The sequence below is a fragment of the Hibiscus syriacus genome, unplaced genomic scaffold, assembly GCF_006381635.1.
Source record: "Hibiscus syriacus cultivar Baekdansim isolate YM2019G1 unplaced genomic scaffold, ASM638163v2 tig00008138_pilon, whole genome shotgun sequence".
NCBI lineage: Eukaryota > Viridiplantae > Streptophyta > Magnoliopsida > Malvales > Malvaceae > Hibiscus > Hibiscus syriacus.
In genome coordinates, this window is record NW_024062152.1 from 57,562 (window position 1) to 77,820 (window position 20,259).

Below are 20,259 nucleotides of genomic sequence, written 5' to 3' on the forward strand. Positions count from 1 at the left end.
TGACCCGGGCCCGCCTAGGAAATGTCGGGCCGAGTACCCGACCCGACCGGATAATTTTTTTTAAAGAATTACTCGATTTTTTTAGATCCGAATCGGCGGGTCGACGGGTCGGGTCAACCGGATCGGGTAATTTTGTACGCCCCTAGGGGAAGGAGTAGTAAATGGTGGTTTATATTTTAAATTGAAAATTGGATAATTATACCAACAAAAGGCATTAATAATATGCGACTGCACAGGTCAACTTCAAACGATGGAAATTGATATATATATATATATATATATATATATATATATATATATATATATATATATATATATATATATATATATATATATATATATATATATATATAGGAATGAACATAGGAGACTCCATCGGTTTTAAAAAAAATTGGGTTGTTTGGTTTTTTTAATGTGATATTCGGGTCGAATTCAGATTTAGGGTGAAAAATATTCGATCTGACTCTAAAATATATATTTTACTTATATATTTAGGAATAATTACAATAATATCTCTTTATATATTTTTTTTAATTAAGTCAATGTTTTTATTGAATAAAAATAATATTTTTTTAATATTTCGGGTCGGATCCGGATTTTAAGTTATATATTGGGTTGAGTTCGAGTCGGATCTCGGGTAGAGAATTTCTTGTTCTTAGGGTCGGGTCGGGTGGACCAAAAACTCGACTCAACCCGATCTATGCCCATCCCTACATATATGTGTATACAATCATGCACCTAGTGGTGGCAAGGACCAAAACATGACATATATTAATTCGACTTAATTTTATTTAGTTCGAGTTTTTTTATAATAAAAATTAGGTTCGAGTTAAGTCTAATTAGACTTTTTAAAGTATAAATTCGAGTTTAAAATAAAAAATATCTTATTCAAATAAATAATATAATTATATTTTTTGTTTTTAAGGATGACATGTCATTATTTTATAGTGACACATCAACATCATCAGAGATAGAGTTCTATTGGAGCCCAAACTGGTCTCGGCCCTATAAAAATTTTATATATTAGATAATTTTGATTTAATATTATTTTGGTTCATTTAAAAACAAATATTAAATAAAAATATAATAATTTATTAAATATTTAATTAAGTATGAGACGCATTAAAATTTGATAATCTCATATTTTTAAATTTATTGATTTAATAATAATTTAAATCATTTTAAGTTTAAATATTAGATAAATAAACATCATCTTTTGATTTTTGAGTTTAAATACTTATATGCCGTTGTATTTTCCTTTAAATATCTAATATTTTCAATCTCTGATAATATTTAATCTTAGCTCTATTCTTGAACATTATCGTTAAATTTTAATAAATAATATCAAAATAAAATCTAAATTAAACAGAAGATATAATTTAAGTATTCGAATTAGGTGACCCCGAATAAGGAAAGAGAAAAGAAGGGAAACGAAAATCGAAACGTCGTACGGACGCATCGGGTACATCCGAGGGCTGATATCATACCACGTGGGACAAACGAGTGGAAACGCGTCAAACGAAGCAGAATTAGCTGTCGAGGGCAGAAATTCTCTATTTGTAGACAAGCAGTACAAACATCCACGTGGGAGCAAGCCACTGGTAGGGTCCATCTGATTGCTCCACGTGTCAACTGCTTCCCTATCACCGTAGATTGCGGGGATATTTTATCTGTACGGAGTTCAATTGTTATAGGGGATCGTGCCTTTCGCGCACCTTGAAATCTCACTAAATTCATCAATTTATATATTGGGAAACTATATATTTAGTACCTAAATTATTAGTTTTATTTTACTTTAGTACTTAAATTTTTAATTTTTAAAATTATATCTAACATTTAGTTTTTGTTTCATTTTAGTATCTCTACATTAAAAACTTGACAGGTGATTTGCATGTGCCACCTTTCCTATGGGTAAATCGCATCGTTCATCACTCAATTATATTCTTACTCTTATTTTGGTCACTAAAGTTTTATTTTTTTAATTTAGTTACTTAACTTTCAAATTTATTTTTTATTTTTAATTATATATTAATAAAATAATAAAAAAATGTCATCTAACAAAAATTATCAATAAAATAAATTAGAGTGATTAAAAAAGGAGCAATTTGAAAGTTGAGAGGTTAAATTGAATTTTTTTTAAAATTTTAGTACCAAAATATGAATGAGAAGATAGTTAAGTGGTGAATGATGTAATTTGCCTATAAAAATGCAGTGTCGTTATGTTTTTAACGACGAGATACTAAAATAAAACTAAAACTAAATGTTAGGTATAATTTTGAAGAAAAAAAATAAAAGTTTAGGTATTAAAACAGATCAAAAATTGATAGTTTAGATATTAGACGTATAATTTACCCTTATATTTTTATGTTCATCTTTTTATTTTAAAATAATTATTTTAAATAATTAAATTGTAGTCTTGTTATAAAACCAACCAAACTATACCTAAAATATGTTCTTAAAAAAATTCATCACTATTTCCTAAATCTTAAATGTAATTTATGACAACATTTGCACTCGTTTATGGAGTTTTTCATCACTATTAATGTATAAGATAATAATTTTTAAATTAATTTATATTTCTTAAAAAATCCAAATTAAAATATGTAAAAACGTAATTATCTATAATTTTAATTTTTTAAAATACTATTAATAGTATTGTATAAAGAAATTCTATAATTAGGCGAAGTTTTCATAGGATTATATTTTGTGTTGCATTATATTTATATTTAATAATATTATTACATAAAGTACTATACATATTATTATCATTTTAATTAATCTTTTAATACATTAAAAGTTTATTATTTTTTAGTAAAATCATTGATATATTAATTGATTAATTCAGATCAAAACTATAAATATTTATTGTGAAAATGATCATTTTAATCTAGGTTTTTTTTCCAATTATAACGTCAGAATTCGAATTCTAACTTTATTAAAAAAAATAATATATTGTCTTATTAAATATGTAACATCCCAAACTATGGGTTAGTGACCAAATTGTAAAGTTTTAGAATTTGGTGACTAAAGTAGAAGAATGGATTAGTTCAGTAATTTATTTGAAAGTATTTCCTAAAAGTTGTTAGTAATTATTAAAAGAATGAGAGGGCAAAATGGTCATTTGATAGGAAAGATATTTTTTCCTATATATGAATGAATCACGTGGGGAAAGGGGGGAAGTTATCTTCTCCTTCTTCATTTCGTCTTCTTCATCGTGAGCAAGAGAGCAAAGGTAAGATTTCTTAATTTTTGATTATTAGCTGAATTTTAAGTTGGATTTTGATCATTAGATGATAACTAAGCTTAAGGAAAGCTTAAGTTATCTTAAAATCAAAAGATAAATGAGTTAGGGAAGATTAAAGATTTGGAGTTCTTGAGTGAAATCTTGAAATGGAGTTGATAAGTTGAACTTGAAGTTAAATTTGACTTGTCATCAGCTTAATTAAGAAGTATTAAATGTTAGAATTGGATTTGAAACATGTGGAAAATAGGGTATGATTCTTGAAGTTCCTAAAGAGGAGAGGATATTAAGGTTAAAGATGAGATAAATGAATATAAATGAGTTTAAGCATGTGTATGAAAGTTAGATATATTAAAGGAGGTGAAAGATGAAGAGTTGAGATGAAAAGAGAGTGAATTTCGTGCTTGCAATGGAATTTATGGGTTGTGTGCATCGATGCATCTTCAATGTGCATCGATGTACTCTCAATTAAACAAACATCGAATGTCATTTATGCACCGATGCACAGGTAGTGCATCGATGCACCGATAGGGAATGCATCGATACACTGTATAGTGCATCGATGCATACCTTCATTAAAGATGAAAATAGCTTTCTTTTAGCCTAAGAAGTGACAATTTAGAAGATATCAATTAGTATACTGATATGTATCAATGTATTATTATGATGTAGATATAGAATGAAGCTTGTTCTAGAACAATCTAAGGATTAAGATTGATTCAAAGCAAACAAGGCTAAGGTGAGTGCACATTATTTAGTATATGAGGTTCAATGGAAAATAAGACTTGCGATAAGTCTATTTCCAATAGTGAAAAGCATGAATTCATAGAAGTATGTGTTTGTTATGATTTATATGTGTGCATGAGTATATGTGTTATCGATATGAATATGGTAAGTAAAAGAGATAAATGGTGAGGATAAGAATAATAATAAGGATAATGAAATGATAGATATATGTGAATATATGTATTGATGTGTTTTTGTATGTATTGTAAGATTATATGTTTATGTGATAACATGATAAGATGACAATGATTTACATGTCATATGAACACATGAGAAATGTTATGAGCTATATGAAAGAGAAAGTATATGTGATACATGAGGGTGAATCCTATGTTTATATGAATATGAACTCATATGAGAATTGACATGAACTACGTGATTACATGTATATGTGAATGAAACCATGAGCTTATATGAATATATAATATGATTACATGAATATGTAAAAGGATATAAAAGATAATGCCCATGTTATGTGTCATGAGAGCTAGGGGTATAGTTGGCATGCCAAGGGTAGAGGGTCTACGTGGTCCTTCGGGATATATATATTCTTTGGAACATGTGTGAAGTCTTGTGAGACACATACTTGATCCCTAGTCTATGTGTATGATTCTTAAGGAATGATATGTGGTCCTTATGGACATTATTATATGGCACTACGGTGCAATTCTACGCGGCACTACGGTGCAATTCTACGTGGCACTTCGGTGCAATTCTACGTGGCACTTCGGTACATTTATATGAGCTGTGGTGACAACATTAGTGCACAACCTCTATGTACTCGCATATCTTTAGTTCTTACATGTGTATCATGGGCTATTAAATAGATAATATTAATAAAAGTGATATGATAATATGTTTGTTTCCTTGTGGAATTTTATGTGTGATATTGATTGTACAAATGGTAACTTATAAGACCATATGATAAAATGAATCAATGATAGTATATATATATGGTTTACATGACATGATATATATATGTGCAATTGGTTATGGTATATGTTATATGATATACATGAGTACAGGTTAAAGTATATGTGAATGAGTATAATTGATTGAAATGATGATATAATAATAAGTCTATAAGATATATGATATGGACATAAGAGATCATAGGAACATGAGATAAGAGATATGAATGATAATGACATATATGTATGCATATATTTGTTACATGTAAAAGTATGAGTTGAATGAAATGATAGTAGTAATTGTTTATGTATGATTATTAGTTACTGTTTACCTTATACGTTTATTGCCTCACTAAGTCTTTGACTTAGCGTGTAAGTGATTTTACACGTAGGTTTCGAGAAGAGTAAAGAGCAATGTGGAGCAAGACAGGTCAGTTCTCTTTACTAAAGGTCATATCAGAAAAGAGGTGAATAATATGTATTTTAGTATATAAAGTTCTAGTTGGCATGTTTTCAACAGAATACATTGTTTAAACTATGAACAGTTTTATAAATGTTTTGAATAGTTATATGTAAATAAATAAGTGAAATATACACTCTCTGATTGATTTTGTAATAATGAAAATGTTTTCTTTTATATAAATTAGTCATTTATATGTTATAAAAGTTTTAAATTACTCACTATTTTATACAAGTACATGTTTTGAAAGATCAATGTGACACCTTGGATTCGTATCCAGGTCGGATACGGGTTGGGGTGTTTCAAAATCAACTTATGAGTGATTAAAAATGTTATTTTAATTATGTTGGTGAAATCTAAAAGCTTGACCGTCGTTCATTGTGATGAATTTTTAACTATGGAGATGCATACCTAAATCCTAATAGAGAGGATTTATCTCTATTTTTTTTGAAATAGGGTATTTTGTATTAAAGAGAGTAACAAAGTACACCACCTCAAGGAACTCATTAAAAATCTCCCTAATCCTAAATGGAGGAAAAAGAGTGTACATTGGGTGGTAGAGAACAAATACACATAGAATAGTAACATCATTCAGCCCATACTCACACCTTACCACAATCACCAAACCAATACATAAAAAAAGCTAACACTGACAACCATACTCACTTGCTAAAATACCTTCCACACTTCCTCGGTAAATAGTATGGGCACTACAAAAATTAATACCAGCTATGACAAAGCTAACATCCACCCACTAAATAGTGGCCCAACCAAAAACAGTATGGGCATACTAATAAACTATCTCCACACTACCTTAAAACCCGCAAAAGGCCAGAGCACCAAACATCACACCTCAACTCAGAACTTCCATGAAACAAACTTCAGAAAAGCACCTCGAAGCCAGCAAAAGCAAGAGAATCATCCTGCAACCTAGAAAGCAACCCATCATCGACACCCGCTGAGATCACCGCTCCACCGTCAGCCCAAGAGCCATCAAAGCATTAACAATCTTCATCAAGAACCTCCGAAAGAAAAATAAAGGAAAAGTCCCTACCCTTAATGATAACCGAGCAAATCTCAGGGACCACCAGAGGCAAACTGGCGTCAGCAGAACGGATTCTAGAACTTGGAACTTCAAGGCTTGAAAGAACAGAACCCCACAAGAACCATAAAATGACGAAGAAACAAAAGCACCACACTAACAATGAAATATCTATAAAAAAAATCAGACAGCAATATCTCCACCGAAGTTCAACCTTGCAAATCACTCTAAAAAAACCTTGCAACAAGACTCGTCCGACTAGAGACCGGTGAGCTAACATTCGAAATAAAGCCAAGGAACAAAGCACTCTGATCACCTAAACTATACTGTTGATTCGCTGAAACATAACACCAAAGCACAAGGTTGAACCACCCACTCAAGAACATGCCACTGGACACCACCATCAACCAACTAGAACACAGTGAAATGAAAAGCTCCACCAAGAAATTGCTTGGCAACCGATAAAACTTGATCCACTGAAAACAGACTAACACAGAAAAAAACCTACTAAACCTACAGAAAAAACTTAGAACTAAACTGCTCCAGCTCCACCTAAACACCACAAAACATCCACAAGACCAAAGCCTTTACCCTCCTGAACCCCTGATATTCACGCACCAACCTCAAAAAAAAATGGATAAGTAAAACTTGAGAACCATTTGCGAATCCAACCCTAGATGCTACTCACCTACTCTTCTATAGAAAAACCACACACAGAACCTCACCATAGTGACCCTCAATCTGCCAAGAACCTAACCCACGAAAAGAGAATGAAAGATTAGCCATAAACACCGAAGCAAAAACCGAAGGAGGGCCTAAACACTCTCACTCATACAGAATATTCTAAATGGGCAATAGACTGTAACACTATGACATTACCACAAACAACTTGCTTACAGATATAGCCATCACGACCTGACTCCCGAAAACGGATTAGAAGCCCACTCAGAAATTCAAAAACTATGAAACTAAAGACAGAAGCAAGTCAGAACACAAACATGAAACCTCAAATAAAAAGAATCAGGGGAAAACACAACTGGAAGAGAAAAGAAACGACCTCACCAAACAAGAAGAGAACACCCAACCAAACGAGTAGCAAATTAAGGGACAAAAGCCAAAGAAACCTAATCCCAAAAACACCAAAGCAAGGCCGATTAATCACTTAAACAAAGAACATAAAAGGATTCGACAGCACTAAGATAAGCTTATGAAATCTAGAGAGGAGCGGTCAAAGGAGAGCGTGAAACAACAAATATGAATGTGGGGGAGGCGGCCACCGCCTCGCATGGAAACCCTTGAGAGAAAACTTTTCAGAGAGTGATGAGAGAGATCAATTACCTGAGAGAGATCGATTTATCTCTAAATTTAAATTTTAATATCACTGAAATCACACTTATGACTCGAATCTTTTAAAGAAAACAACATTCTCTAATATCACTGAAATCATTCAATGATTTCTATATACATGAGCGGAATTAGAAATTTTAATTTGGAGCGTTAAATTTAGAAATTATTAAAAAAATTAAAAAGTAGTGTCAAAATATTTATAAAAATGGTGTCATTTCTTTTATATATATATATATATATATAAATAGATAGATAGAATATTTTAAGAAACTTTTGGGTGTCAATTGATACCCATAGAAATATACTGATTCCGCCGGTGTCTGTAAATAAGTATTTAAGTATCGAAATCAGAGACAGAATTGAATGAGGATCGGTGGGATTACAACCCTCCAAAATTTGAAAAAAAGAAAATTATTAATTCTCTTTATTTTTAAAAAAAATGTGAATTTTTTTTACCATTATTAAGATTTCACATTAATATAAATTATATGTACTTATAAATTAATTAAATCGATATTTTTAAAATATAAATTTATAATTATACTGACATATTTTAGATTAAATTTTGCATGATACGACTTGAGACATGTTAAACTTCAAATTAGTCAATGAAAACATTTATTTGGTTAATTCTAGGGATGGGAAAAGGGAGTCGGGACGAGGGTTGTCATCCCATGAAATAAATTTAAATTTTAATATATTTAGATTTTTTTAATTTTTATTACAATTTTATTTTTATCCTTTAAAATTTTATAATTTCATCATCCCTTAAAATTTTATAAATTTATTTTCGTAATATAAAATCATAAATTAGTCCCTAATTAATCCAATGAGCAAATATTTTTCACGTGCGACAATCCCTTGTCGATTTATGAAGAAGCTAACTACTGCCAAAAATTCAAGCTTGTGGCCTGGAAAGTCATGCAAGCATTGAATGGTAAAGAACAATTCAATTTCATTTTTGCTTCCTTCCTTTCCAAAATAGTAAAAGAGAGATTCCCAAATAAGATTGCTTCATTTCATTGTCAAGAATCATTATCTTATACACTGCACAGAATCACTGAAAAACGTTTTAATTGACGCAGAATCATTTGAAATCACTCAAATGTATACGTACACTTCCTTTTATATATGCATGCATATATGACTAATCAAGTTGGTACATGCATGCATGCATGCAGTTTATATGGTCCACCATTTTCTTGATTGGAAAATGCACGAGTTTTTCAAAGCAAAGAAAATAGTTTCACCGGCAGAAATAACAGCTGTTTATTTCCATTTACCAAATGAGTCTAAAAATATGTAAAATTAGAAGTTTTATGTTAGGTTTCTTAATATATATATATATATATCCTAAAATAGAAAGTGTTTAAACCTTTCTAGAACAACCTTATGAGGTTAGATATTGTTGATGGTAAAATTTAGGTTGCAACAACAGTAGACGATTTATCCCTTTAGTTTTTATGGAAAGACCCGCGATAGATGGTTTTATGTAGAGTGACAAGCTCAAAAAGACGAGCAATGTAAGGATGAGGGAAAGAAAAGAGTCTTCGACACTTCTCCCGCCATGCATGGTAGCACTAGCACTAAGGGTCGTAATATAAACTCGTTTTGTAAGACTGAGAAAGGGGACTCTATCTCCCTCAGAGTGACACATCTCTCATCATCTATGACTAATCACTCGAATCATTGATTGTGACTCTCCGTTTAAATCATAAAAGATAAATAGCCTATAATCGTTGCAACCCACATTTTATAATCAATATATATATATATATACAAAATCTGATGTATATAATGTTACTCAAACTCAAATATGAACGTGATAATTACTAATTAGCATATAGAGCATTTGTTAATATTTTCTTTGAAGAGTGTAACTTTTCATATAGTCCATCAATATAACATAAGATAAAAGACAATCAAAACTTGAGGCTAGTATTAAACAAGTATTATCCTTAAATAATGTTCAAAAAGTTGTCTGCCCAAGTGGATTAACATATAGCCCTTTGATTAGGCTTCAAACCTCCATTATTTCATCTGCTTTATATTGGCTCAAAATTTTGTCTAAACCTAACATTTTTATGACATGTGAGTATGTGTTTTGTTTTAGCTGTCGCCAATAATAGAAAAGATGAATTTAGGCTTTGTCTTTTTGCCTTAGAATAGATCTAATTGATATAATATTTTAATTATATAAAAAGATTGTTAATTGGTGTCTAATGGCATTGATAATTATGATGCTTTTTTATTTTTATTTTTCTATCGAAATAATTACTTTATTGCTTTCTTTTTTCCCCTAAATTTAGTGAAAGTAATATATTGATAATAGTGTATTCTTAAATGATTTTAAGACTACATATTATGGTCTGTTTGTTTGGCTGTAATTGGTTTTCTGGAAATTGAATTGTGGAAAATGAATTATTGGAATTTGAATTCTAGAAAATGAATTACATTTCCAGAAAACGTTTTCGGTAAAATGAATTACATTTTTCTGAAAAAATTTTTACGATGTTTGGAATATTTTGTTTAAACATTTTTTTCCATTAGTTGATGAGTTTTTTAAAAATTATTTATTACAAATATTAAATACAATAAATATTATTATTTATCATAAAACTTAATATTATTTTTTTTAAAATATTAAAATAATTTATTTATTATTAAATATTATTTTTATAATTTTATTAATAAAAATATTAACATTGGTATATTTTATTGAAATAAAAATATTATAAACTATATTAATTATTTATTAAAGTAATAGTGTTATATTATATTTTAAAAATATTAATTAGTATATTTTAAATATCTTTATTAAAATATTATTAGACTATTATATTAATATTAAATATATAAATAATATTATTCATTATTAATAATTTAATAATATTATTTCTATGAGATTAATAAATAATATAATTTTTATTAATAATTTATTATATATTATTAAAATAAAAAATAATATCTAATATTATTATAATATAATTGATTATTTTATTATAATATTAAAAATATAATATTATATTATTAGAAATATTAATAAATATATTTTAAATATTTAAATAATTAATATTTTGATTAAAATGATATTAAAATAATTTATTAATATTAAATTCATAAAATAAAATTATTTTGAGTATTTATTCTTTGAAGTGAAAAGTTCGAAAAATGAATTACGAAAAATTAGACCGTAAGTCATTTTTCAAAAAACACAAAGGAAATTCTGTTGATCAGAAAAATGTTTTATGTTGACCAACACGTTTTCCTCTAACCAAACACTGAAAAATATTTTACAGAAAACGAATTACGTGAAACAAACACGAGATTTCGGGAGAACCAATTACGGAATTGGTTTCCCCCCAATTAAACAGACCCTTAGTTTATTTAATATGTATCTTTAATATGATATTTGTATAAACTTATAAAATTTGTTAATGAATTGGATTTTTATCCGTCAATTTTGTCTATAAGAATTTTTAGAATTCCTAATTAATTTTAAGTTCTATATTCATGTAACTACAATTCTTTGACACGATTACTGACTGATCTATATGATCTACCAATTGAATCTACTATCTGTCAATTAGATCTATTTAATCTGTCAATTTATAAATAATCTTCATGACATTAGGCCTAATACCAACATTAAGGGCCAATATATAAGGCTGGAGAAGAGGACACTCTTCTGATATCTAACAATTCTTCATCTCCCTAAGCTTGACTCTCTACTTCCTCTACAAATCCACTGACCATGATTCTCCACTCAAATAAAAAAAAATGAACCAGGAAAAATCGCTACAATCTCATTTCTCCCATTAACACTAATATCTTGGCCCACACTATGAACAAGCCAATAGAAACATTTTTAATGATTTGAGTAAATTTGGCAAAACTGATCAGATAATGTTTTGTACAATGATTTTTTCATATAAGATATTAGGGTGATTATTTTCTCATCTAGGGTGAATGATACAGTCATTCATAGAAGACGTTCAGAAGACACGACGACTTCCAGAAGACACCTAGAAGATACATTGTCTTCTCTAAGCTCCATGTATGCTAGTGAAACTGTATCTTCCGAGACGACACTGAAGACATCGATCTTCTGGGCGGGTAACTTCTATGGAGCATTGTAGCATTCACTCTAGATGAGAAAACAATCACCCTAACACCTTATATGAGAAAATCATTTTTCCTAAAACATTATCTGATCAAATTTGTCGAATAAATTTTTTGGTCCTTATTTTTTATGTTTATTTTATAATTTATATTTAAAGTTTGTACATGTTACTCTCAATAATAATTTATTATTGATAATGAGAAAGAGAAAAATATACAAATATATTTCCATACTAATACATGGAAAAAAGCATAGAGGACATAAATATATATCCACTATCAGTTGCATTGGCTTATACCATCAAATTATATAGATATATTATGTTTTGATAAATTATATAAGCCATTGAAATATGATCCACCCATGAAGTAGAAAGAGAGAAATACCTTAAAAAAAACAAAAACCCACTAAAAACATATCATCCAGACAATTTGCTGATTGCAAAAGCACCCTTGTCCTTCCATTACATAGTATTTGCTATAAGAAAAAAAAAGTTTCTCATTAGCATCAAGCCAAAAATAAACAATTGTGATGGAATTGCAAGAACTAATTAAGTTAAATAAGAAATTTTTTCCTACTAAATATAGTAAGATCTTGTTGCCATCATTTTCTTTTTGGTACTATTGATTCCCAGGTTACCTCTGCTTCCCAGTAACTGGTCATGCTGTCACTAAACTATTACAAACTGTCCACCTAAAGGGCAAATTGAAGGGTACCCACTTTTCAAAGCAAAATAAAAAAATACAGAGAGGATAGAAGCTCAAATATGGGGGGAAATTGCATGAAATTAACAAGTACTGATAATTTTCACCATGATGTTAAGTTTCTTTGTTAACTCACTTGCAGCAGTGGCACCAGCAGCAAGTGTTCGTGGTGTTGGAGAAGATGATGATTGTTGTGCTGATGGGACAGTTGGTACCTTCTGCTTAGGCCTCTTCCTTTTCTTCTCGTAGCTAACCCCTCGAGATTTGGCCTGGAAATCCCTGACTTCCCTCAAATAAATCCTCACAGCTCTAGCTCCAAAAGGGTTCACTTCCGGCTTACCTCCGTGCTCCTCGTAAGCAGCACGGAGTCGGCCGATGAGTGCATCGAGGCTACCCCAAGCTTGTCTGAGAGGACAGGGGCAAGGAGCCGGCGGATTAGGGAGGCCAAAGAAAGGGCAAGTGTTGTTATGAATTTTGGTCTTGCCGAATTGATCGAGATAGAGAAGGAACTCGAGGACATGGACAGCGCTAGACATTGAAAGTGACAGCGGAGGCCTATGGTTTCGCAGGTACTGGCAGAAAGTGTTCCAGTCCCGGCGCTTTTGGTTCTCGTAGCGGCTCGGAGTGGTCGTCGATGGCGGTAGAGTTGGTGTTGCATTAGTGGTAGCTGTAGTTGCTATGGTGCTTGAGCTTACTATCCGAGTACTTGGATATTCATTCGGATTGTTTTGTGAAACCAAATCCATTATCACAGAGAGAAACAGATAAATCTTGGATTGTTGTTTCGATGAACTCTTTAGGGTTTTCACTTCATTCTTCTATAACAAGAGAATGAACCGCTACTTTTTTTCTTTGCAGAGAGCGATAATTGGAGAAAAAGAGAAGTGATGAAGAGTGTTCATTTACAGGTTTATTGGAGACTATGATGATAACACAAAGAAACGATGAAATGCAAGATCTTGCATGGCTTCCATGATAATAATAAAAAGGGTTTTCTTCTTGAAGAGAAAATTTGGTAAAATTTAAGAATCAAAGAGAGTTTGAAGCTGACGATCACACAAATAAACTAGCAATTCTTGTAGTATATGAACTATGAAAAGGAGATAACAGATGATCGGCTTTCACAGAAAAAGGGAAATCAAACTGAAGTTAAAACACTGTTGATAAAGTAAGAGAGAGAGAGAGGGAGATTATCCAATGGGTCAAGAGATGGGAAAGATATAGCAGAGACTCGACGGATATAGAATTTCATATTAGACGGGACAAAAATATAAAATTTTAAGAAAAAAATATCTTATAATTTTTTTTAAAAAAGATAAAAATATATTTCTAATAAAAATTATAAAAAAATTAATAAAAAATTAATATTTTAAATAACACTTTATTAAATATATTAACAAAACTAGTAAAACGTTTAATAATCATAAAATCAATAAAAATAATAATATTTGTATGTTAAAGCTGCCGTAATTCATATTTATCCAGAAACCCGTGGTTAATGTGTAGTTGTAAGTAAATGTTTGTCTTTTATTTTTATATGTAATAGGTAAAAGGAGATAAGATAATAAGTTATCTCTAATATCAGATTTAAATTAATTTTCGTAGAATATTTTCGAATTATTAAATATCCTTCGTAAAATTTAATCTCAAAATATTAAGATTAAGAATATTATGCTCTACTAAATGAGCTGATTGCGAGTAAAAATAAATAAAAGGATACTGTTTTGCCAAAAATAGGACAAGTTTGGCAGAGGTGATTGTGACCCAAGGGCTGTACCCCAAACATTTCAGCCTTTCAACTCTCCTTTCTTAAGCGCGTGTTATCCCTACTATGTAATGATGATAGATAAATAAAGATTCGTCTTTTTCCTCAAAATTTTTGGCATCCAATTCATTTATATATTGATTCATATTAATATAATTATAATATTATTTAGATAAGTTAAGATTTAACTCTCATTTGAGGTTAATATTCCTCAAAATATTCTTTTTGTTTTATATTATTTAGGGTTTGATTCACAATGTTAAAACTTATCAAGATGATATTTATTTATAATCATATTATTCTTCTCTGTTATGGATTGTAGGATTGAATTTGGATATATAATTTTGTGTTCGTGAATAATTTCTCACAACACTCGATTTTGATATGCGGTTCTCGATAGTCTTTCAATAGTTTAATCTTCTTTTGTGGTTTGTTTGTTGATACATTCAGATTTATTCGTATCTATTTCTTGTTAGAGCCTTTAGTTGAGTTTTTAACATTTTTCATGTATGAAGAATGTCCAAATTTTGTATTTAGTTTAACATTTACTGTAGTTTTTTATATTTTCACTTTTTAATAAAAAGCGGCTTCTATTCAAAAAAATATTTTCGATAAAGTATACAAATGGTTCTTTGATTATTGGTCGCTATATTATTGAGTTCCTCGATTATTAAAAGTTATAAAATTATCTTTTGGCTATGTAGACACTTTTCTGTTCGAGGCCAACCCGCAATCCTACCAAGCCGGTGTTTCAAGACCCTGCTGGAGCTAGAGTTTCAGTTCAGCACCGCACGAGCAGAATGTCTGGCATACGGAGGACTCTTGGAGAGTCCTCATTTCAGGTGCCACCACCCACCACTTCGAGATATCCGGTTCACAATAACCAAGACAAAAAAACAAAAAAGCAAGTCAGATTTCTATTCCAACTAGGAGACTAACACTCGTCGAAAATAACGGGTTTGTAAGTGTATAAATTCGTGCAACACAGCCAACAAGAGGTGGAGATAAAAAAATCAGAGAAAAAGCAGAGAGAAAAATAACAAGTGAAATACAAAGAACAAAACCAAAAAGAAAGAAAATAGAGAAGAGGAGAGGAGAAGCTTACCGAGGTTCGGAGCAACATCGGGAACGCCAAAGGTCACCGGTTTCTTGGTTTTTTTTCGAAAGGTATTTCCTAGATCTACGAGTCTAGGGCGGTATTTAGGTGAAACTAATTTGGTTTTCGGGTTGGGAAAGGAAAGAGGAGCATTTTGGGGATATTTTTTTCTCCGGGCTCCGCCGTGAGCCGTCTTGGCTACCACCGACGGTGAGGGTCTCTTGCTTCTCTGATGAGGGAGTTGAGAGAATTCTCAAACTCCCTCAGCCCTCTCGTTGATGAAAAAGAAGCAAATGAGAAAATGAGAACAAATAAGCCCTTTGATCGGGCTTATATATCAACAATAAAACGACATCGTTTCACTAGGGACCTTATGTGTATTTTCAGCGTGGGTAAACTAAACATTGGGGGCTTTCGTGTTTTATATATTCATATTATGGTTACATATTGTGTTTTATTTATATTGTATTTCATGCATCATATTTATTAATCTTTAATTTTGGTCACTATTTCTCATTTTTATTTAAATCTTGAATTTAGCATTTATGTTTTATTTTATTTTATTTTAGTCCTAAACATTGTTAATGGCTTATTTGCGTTTCTAGTACCTGTACTATTTAATGTTTGTGATTTTAGCTCTGGTTTATTTTGAAATAATTGTTTAGTCCTTTTATTTTCTGTTAATACCATCTTAGTCCTTCAACTTTCTATTTTTGCCCCTAACCTTTTATTTTTCTCTTGCAACTCATTTTTCAGAATTAATTTGATTCATGAATTTTAATTCATTTCAATTTTACCCTTTATATTTTTTCCCTTACTTGTATTTTCTTTAAAGTTTAACATTTTTTTGTTTTATTTTTTTTCATTTTCCCACCTTTTTTTTCATTTTGTTTTTTATATCTTATTTTTTCTCTAAAATTTAATCTTTTTTTCTTTTCTTTTGTTTTTCTTTTAAAATTTATATAATATTTTAAAATTTAATATTCTTTTTTTATTATTTAATTAATCTTTATTCGATATTTCTTTTATTTTACTATCTAACATATTTTTGACCTTTTTTTCCAGTAGTAATTTCAATCAACCAAAGGTAAGAAATTCGAATCGGGTTTTTAAATTTTAATTTAAATTCTAATTTTCATGATTAAGACAACCGATAAGTTAATTGGTACCGAAAGAGCATTACAAGGGTGTTAATTATTTTTTGACTGTAACTGACTCCTGATATATTTATGGTAAAATGCATATCAAGTAAGATGATGTCCGATCAACCTAAATATTTTTAAAATGATCGGTGACGACTCTAATGTTTTTATTCAAGTCGAAGCTCAATTTCGGGCCCACCCGAAAGGCGACCGCGACAGCTTGGCGACTCTGCTAGGGATAAGTAAGTGAGTCAGGCCAGAATTAATTTTCGGTTGTCTTTTTTAAGCGAAAATAATAAATTTAAATTTATTTATTCGATTCTAATTATTTATCTTTGATTATTTTTCAAATAAATAGTTGTACTGACGTTTTTTTCAATAATTTTAGATTTTTTGAAAAAGTTTTCATCTCTGGATATATACCTAAGCTTCGAACCCTTTTTAAGTGGGGGTGAAAGCGACGCCTTCATGATAATTTATTCTCCGTGCGGGCTTAGCAAGTAACCTTCGGGATTCATATACCTTATGTCTTCGTGTGAATTTATTCACCGCATAGGCATAAGGGAATGTATCCTCTCGAGTTTAACTCAGTCCACGTAAGCTTGTAATGGGCTTAGGACTAAGGGTATGGCAAGCCCAAGGGGACACCGGCAAGGAGAACTCGGGTACCTTATTTAAAACCTAAACCGGGAGACTACAGGGAATTAGAACCCACCCTAAAACCTCGTTTCAAACCCTAGGCTGTTTTGAGATTATTTCATGCTTGACTTTATGTTCAAAGCATGTGAACTAGAAAAATATGCAATTGAGACATGTTCAAAATTAACATGTGGGATAGAGATCATGTCCGGGTAGGAATAATAAGCATGTGGTGAAAAAAGTGATTGTAATACAAAGTGATTATAATACAAGAGGTGAAAAACGCAGAGGTCTGACTATGGTCAGGGAGACAATCTACAAGACAATTCAACCAAGAAGACGTGGTATCCGCAATCGATGAATATGCCACTCTGCTGCATTGTAAAGGATTCAGAATGGACCGAGATTTACACTGAGCACACCAAAAGTCAACTTTTTAAGATGGAAAAAGTTACAGGACTGACCTAAGAAGTCACTTCAAAGTAGTTTGTCAAGGTTGAACAAAGTTTAAATAAGATATAGAGGAGACTATGATGTAACCTAAAGCTTCACAGATGATATTGCATAATTTGTTATATAATCCGATCGATCGCATTCCGAGTTCGAGGGGTTCCGTTGACATATCCAGAAATGACGTTATCGAATAGTTAGAGTATCGGTTTCCGTTTTCTTCTTGCCTCCAGAGAAAGCTTGCTGCAATATGCAAAGGACATTATAAGTTCATTTGAAGTTCCTTAATAGGCAAGAAACTTAATAGTTGATGTTTGATCACCTGAAAGCATGACAAAGTGTATTGCACATCACTTGATGAAATTTGATGGTGGAGGACAATTCTGATCCTGAATGATCAAAAACACCACCATTACCCTACCATATCAAGCTGTATAATTGCAGTAAACGTGAACGCATGCTAGCTCGGTTCGGAATCCACATTTTACTAATAATGTCGAGTACTTGGTCTGGTATTTACCGTCGAATTTCTATGTCTGGTATATACTGTCATTCTTATTGAGCCCCCTAGACTTTCAGCTCTATGTTACTAGAAATAACACTTAAAAAAGTGGGGGAATCTTCAGATGTTTTTACTTGGTTCGAGCTGCATATAGAGCTCAGAATAGAGTAAATTTATCGGTATCGTTAAAAGATGCCGATGCTGAAATAAATAACGATGTTTACTCAAAGAGCATACCAAGATTGAATCCGCGGTTTGTACGAGCCTGTTAACAGGAACTCCAAGTGCCTGCCAGACGAACACTTACACTATGTCAAGGGAACAAATTTCCTTGTATGAATCTTCATATTGGTGATAGATTTGCAGGGCATACAATTGCAAATAGATATAAAAAAAATTAGCTGACCCTATTCCATATGTAATGGGGTAAAGGGAGATAGGATAATAAGCTGCCCCCAACGTTAGGTTAAGAACAGCTTCAGTGAAATACCTCCGTTATGAATTGCCTTTAGTGGGACTCGATCCCAAGATCATAAGGTTAAAGAGCTTTGAGCTCTACCAACTGAGCAAGAAGATATAATGTACTGTAAATATAAAAACGTTTTACGCACGACCGAGGCATTGAAAATTCGAGCCCCGTCGATGTGAAGATTTAAACCGTTCTTCTTAGCGAGCTCGCCGACTCTGTCAGTATATTCCACAGACAAGCATCTACCTCCAGTGCTGCAGAATATTAAATGTAATAACATTGTCCAATAGGCTGAAAAAAATTTGCATAAGAAATAAAGATTCTTACTTGGCATGTGCATTTTCCAAGCAAATGAGCCTAGTAGTTGTGTACAGAAGCTCTCCTCTCGGGTCTCTAATCGCAGCTTCAACCGAATCGATGTCCATTGTTCCATCTTCGTTGTTCTTCACCGGCCTCGGATGTACACCTCCGATCGTTGAAATACCACCGTTCTCGTAAATATGGATATGGGAATCGTCTCCGAGTATGACTTCACTTCCTCTTATGTCACAATGAACAAGAACACTTATGAGGTTACCCATGGTGCCTGATGAGACGAATAGAGCGGCTTCCTTGCCGATTATCTTCGCGACTTCCGATTCTAACCAGAATACGGTTGGATCAACTCCCAAAACATCGTCATCGACTTCAGCTGTGGCCATTGCTGCCCTCATTGCCTCTGTTGGTTTTGTTACCGTATCGGATCGAAGATTTACCCTTCTGGTCACCATTGTTGCTGAAATTGAATCCCAGAAAGAAAAAAATTGTCAAACGAACAATCTAAAACTCATTAGTCCAATATTCAAATCAACAATACAAAACAAATTGATCTTGTGCGACCATTTTCAAATAATATTCTCTAGGACAAGACACGTCAGAATTTCACATGAATTTAATGTAAGAAAAACAATAAAATAAAGTAAATTTATCCCAAGCCATTGATGCCAAAAGTCTCGAGGAAACTCAAGTACTTCATCCACGTACACTCACTTTCCTATACTCTAGCATATGTAAGAAACATGGGATCGCAGAATTTTATTTTAGGGTAACCAAAATATATTATGAGTAGAAAGTACAAAGAAATTATCTACATTATACGAGAATTTGAAATTTTCATAATATTTACATACCGAAAACTTATCACGCAAAGCCTTGGAAGAAGTTGGAAGAGAAACATGAGATTACATAATAAGCAACCTCATAGAAGATTAAACTTGGGGTTTATGATTTCATTCTCGTCCATTCATTAGGTATTTGTCAATTCTTATCATTTTGGAAAAAAATTCCTGAAATAATAAGTTTTCTTCATATTGATTTTTTTGCATATATTTTTAATTAGATAACTAATTATTTTGGGCTATGATTTATTAAAAAAAATTATTTCATATTAGTTTAATATTTAAAAATATTATACATATTTAAATAGTATTCTACTATTTAATGTGTTTTTATTAATATTGTGTTTATTGTGTCTCTAATATTATTTTTTTACCATATTATCTAAATATCTAGCTCATAATGTAAATTTGATCGAGAATATTTG

At 31.2% G+C, this 20,259-nt stretch overlaps 2 protein-coding genes across 2 annotated transcripts; both read right to left on the minus strand.

The window, feature by feature from the left end:
- Positions 1 to 12,191: 12,191 nt before the first annotated feature.
- On the minus strand, positions 12,192 to 13,799 carry LOC120201977 (protein LIGHT-DEPENDENT SHORT HYPOCOTYLS 1-like). Its single transcript, XM_039202477.1, has 2 exons — positions 12,751 to 13,799; positions 12,192 to 12,387 (listed from the first exon to the last, which is right to left on the minus strand). The coding sequence occupies exons 1-2, from the start codon at positions 13,358 to 13,360 to the stop codon at positions 12,374 to 12,376; spliced, it is 624 nt and encodes a 207-aa protein (XP_039058408.1). The 5' UTR covers positions 13,361 to 13,799; the 3' UTR covers positions 12,192 to 12,373.
- Positions 13,800 to 17,892: 4,093 nt separating this feature from the next.
- Positions 17,893 to 19,482, minus strand: LOC120201972 (probable low-specificity L-threonine aldolase 1). Its single transcript, XM_039202476.1, has 5 exons — positions 19,005 to 19,482; positions 18,820 to 18,931; positions 18,405 to 18,496; positions 18,029 to 18,095; positions 17,893 to 17,949 (listed from the first exon to the last, which is right to left on the minus strand). The coding sequence occupies exons 1-5, from the start codon at positions 19,445 to 19,447 to the stop codon at positions 17,893 to 17,895; spliced, it is 771 nt and encodes a 256-aa protein (XP_039058407.1). The 5' UTR covers positions 19,448 to 19,482.
- Positions 19,483 to 20,259: the final 777 nt, after the last annotated feature.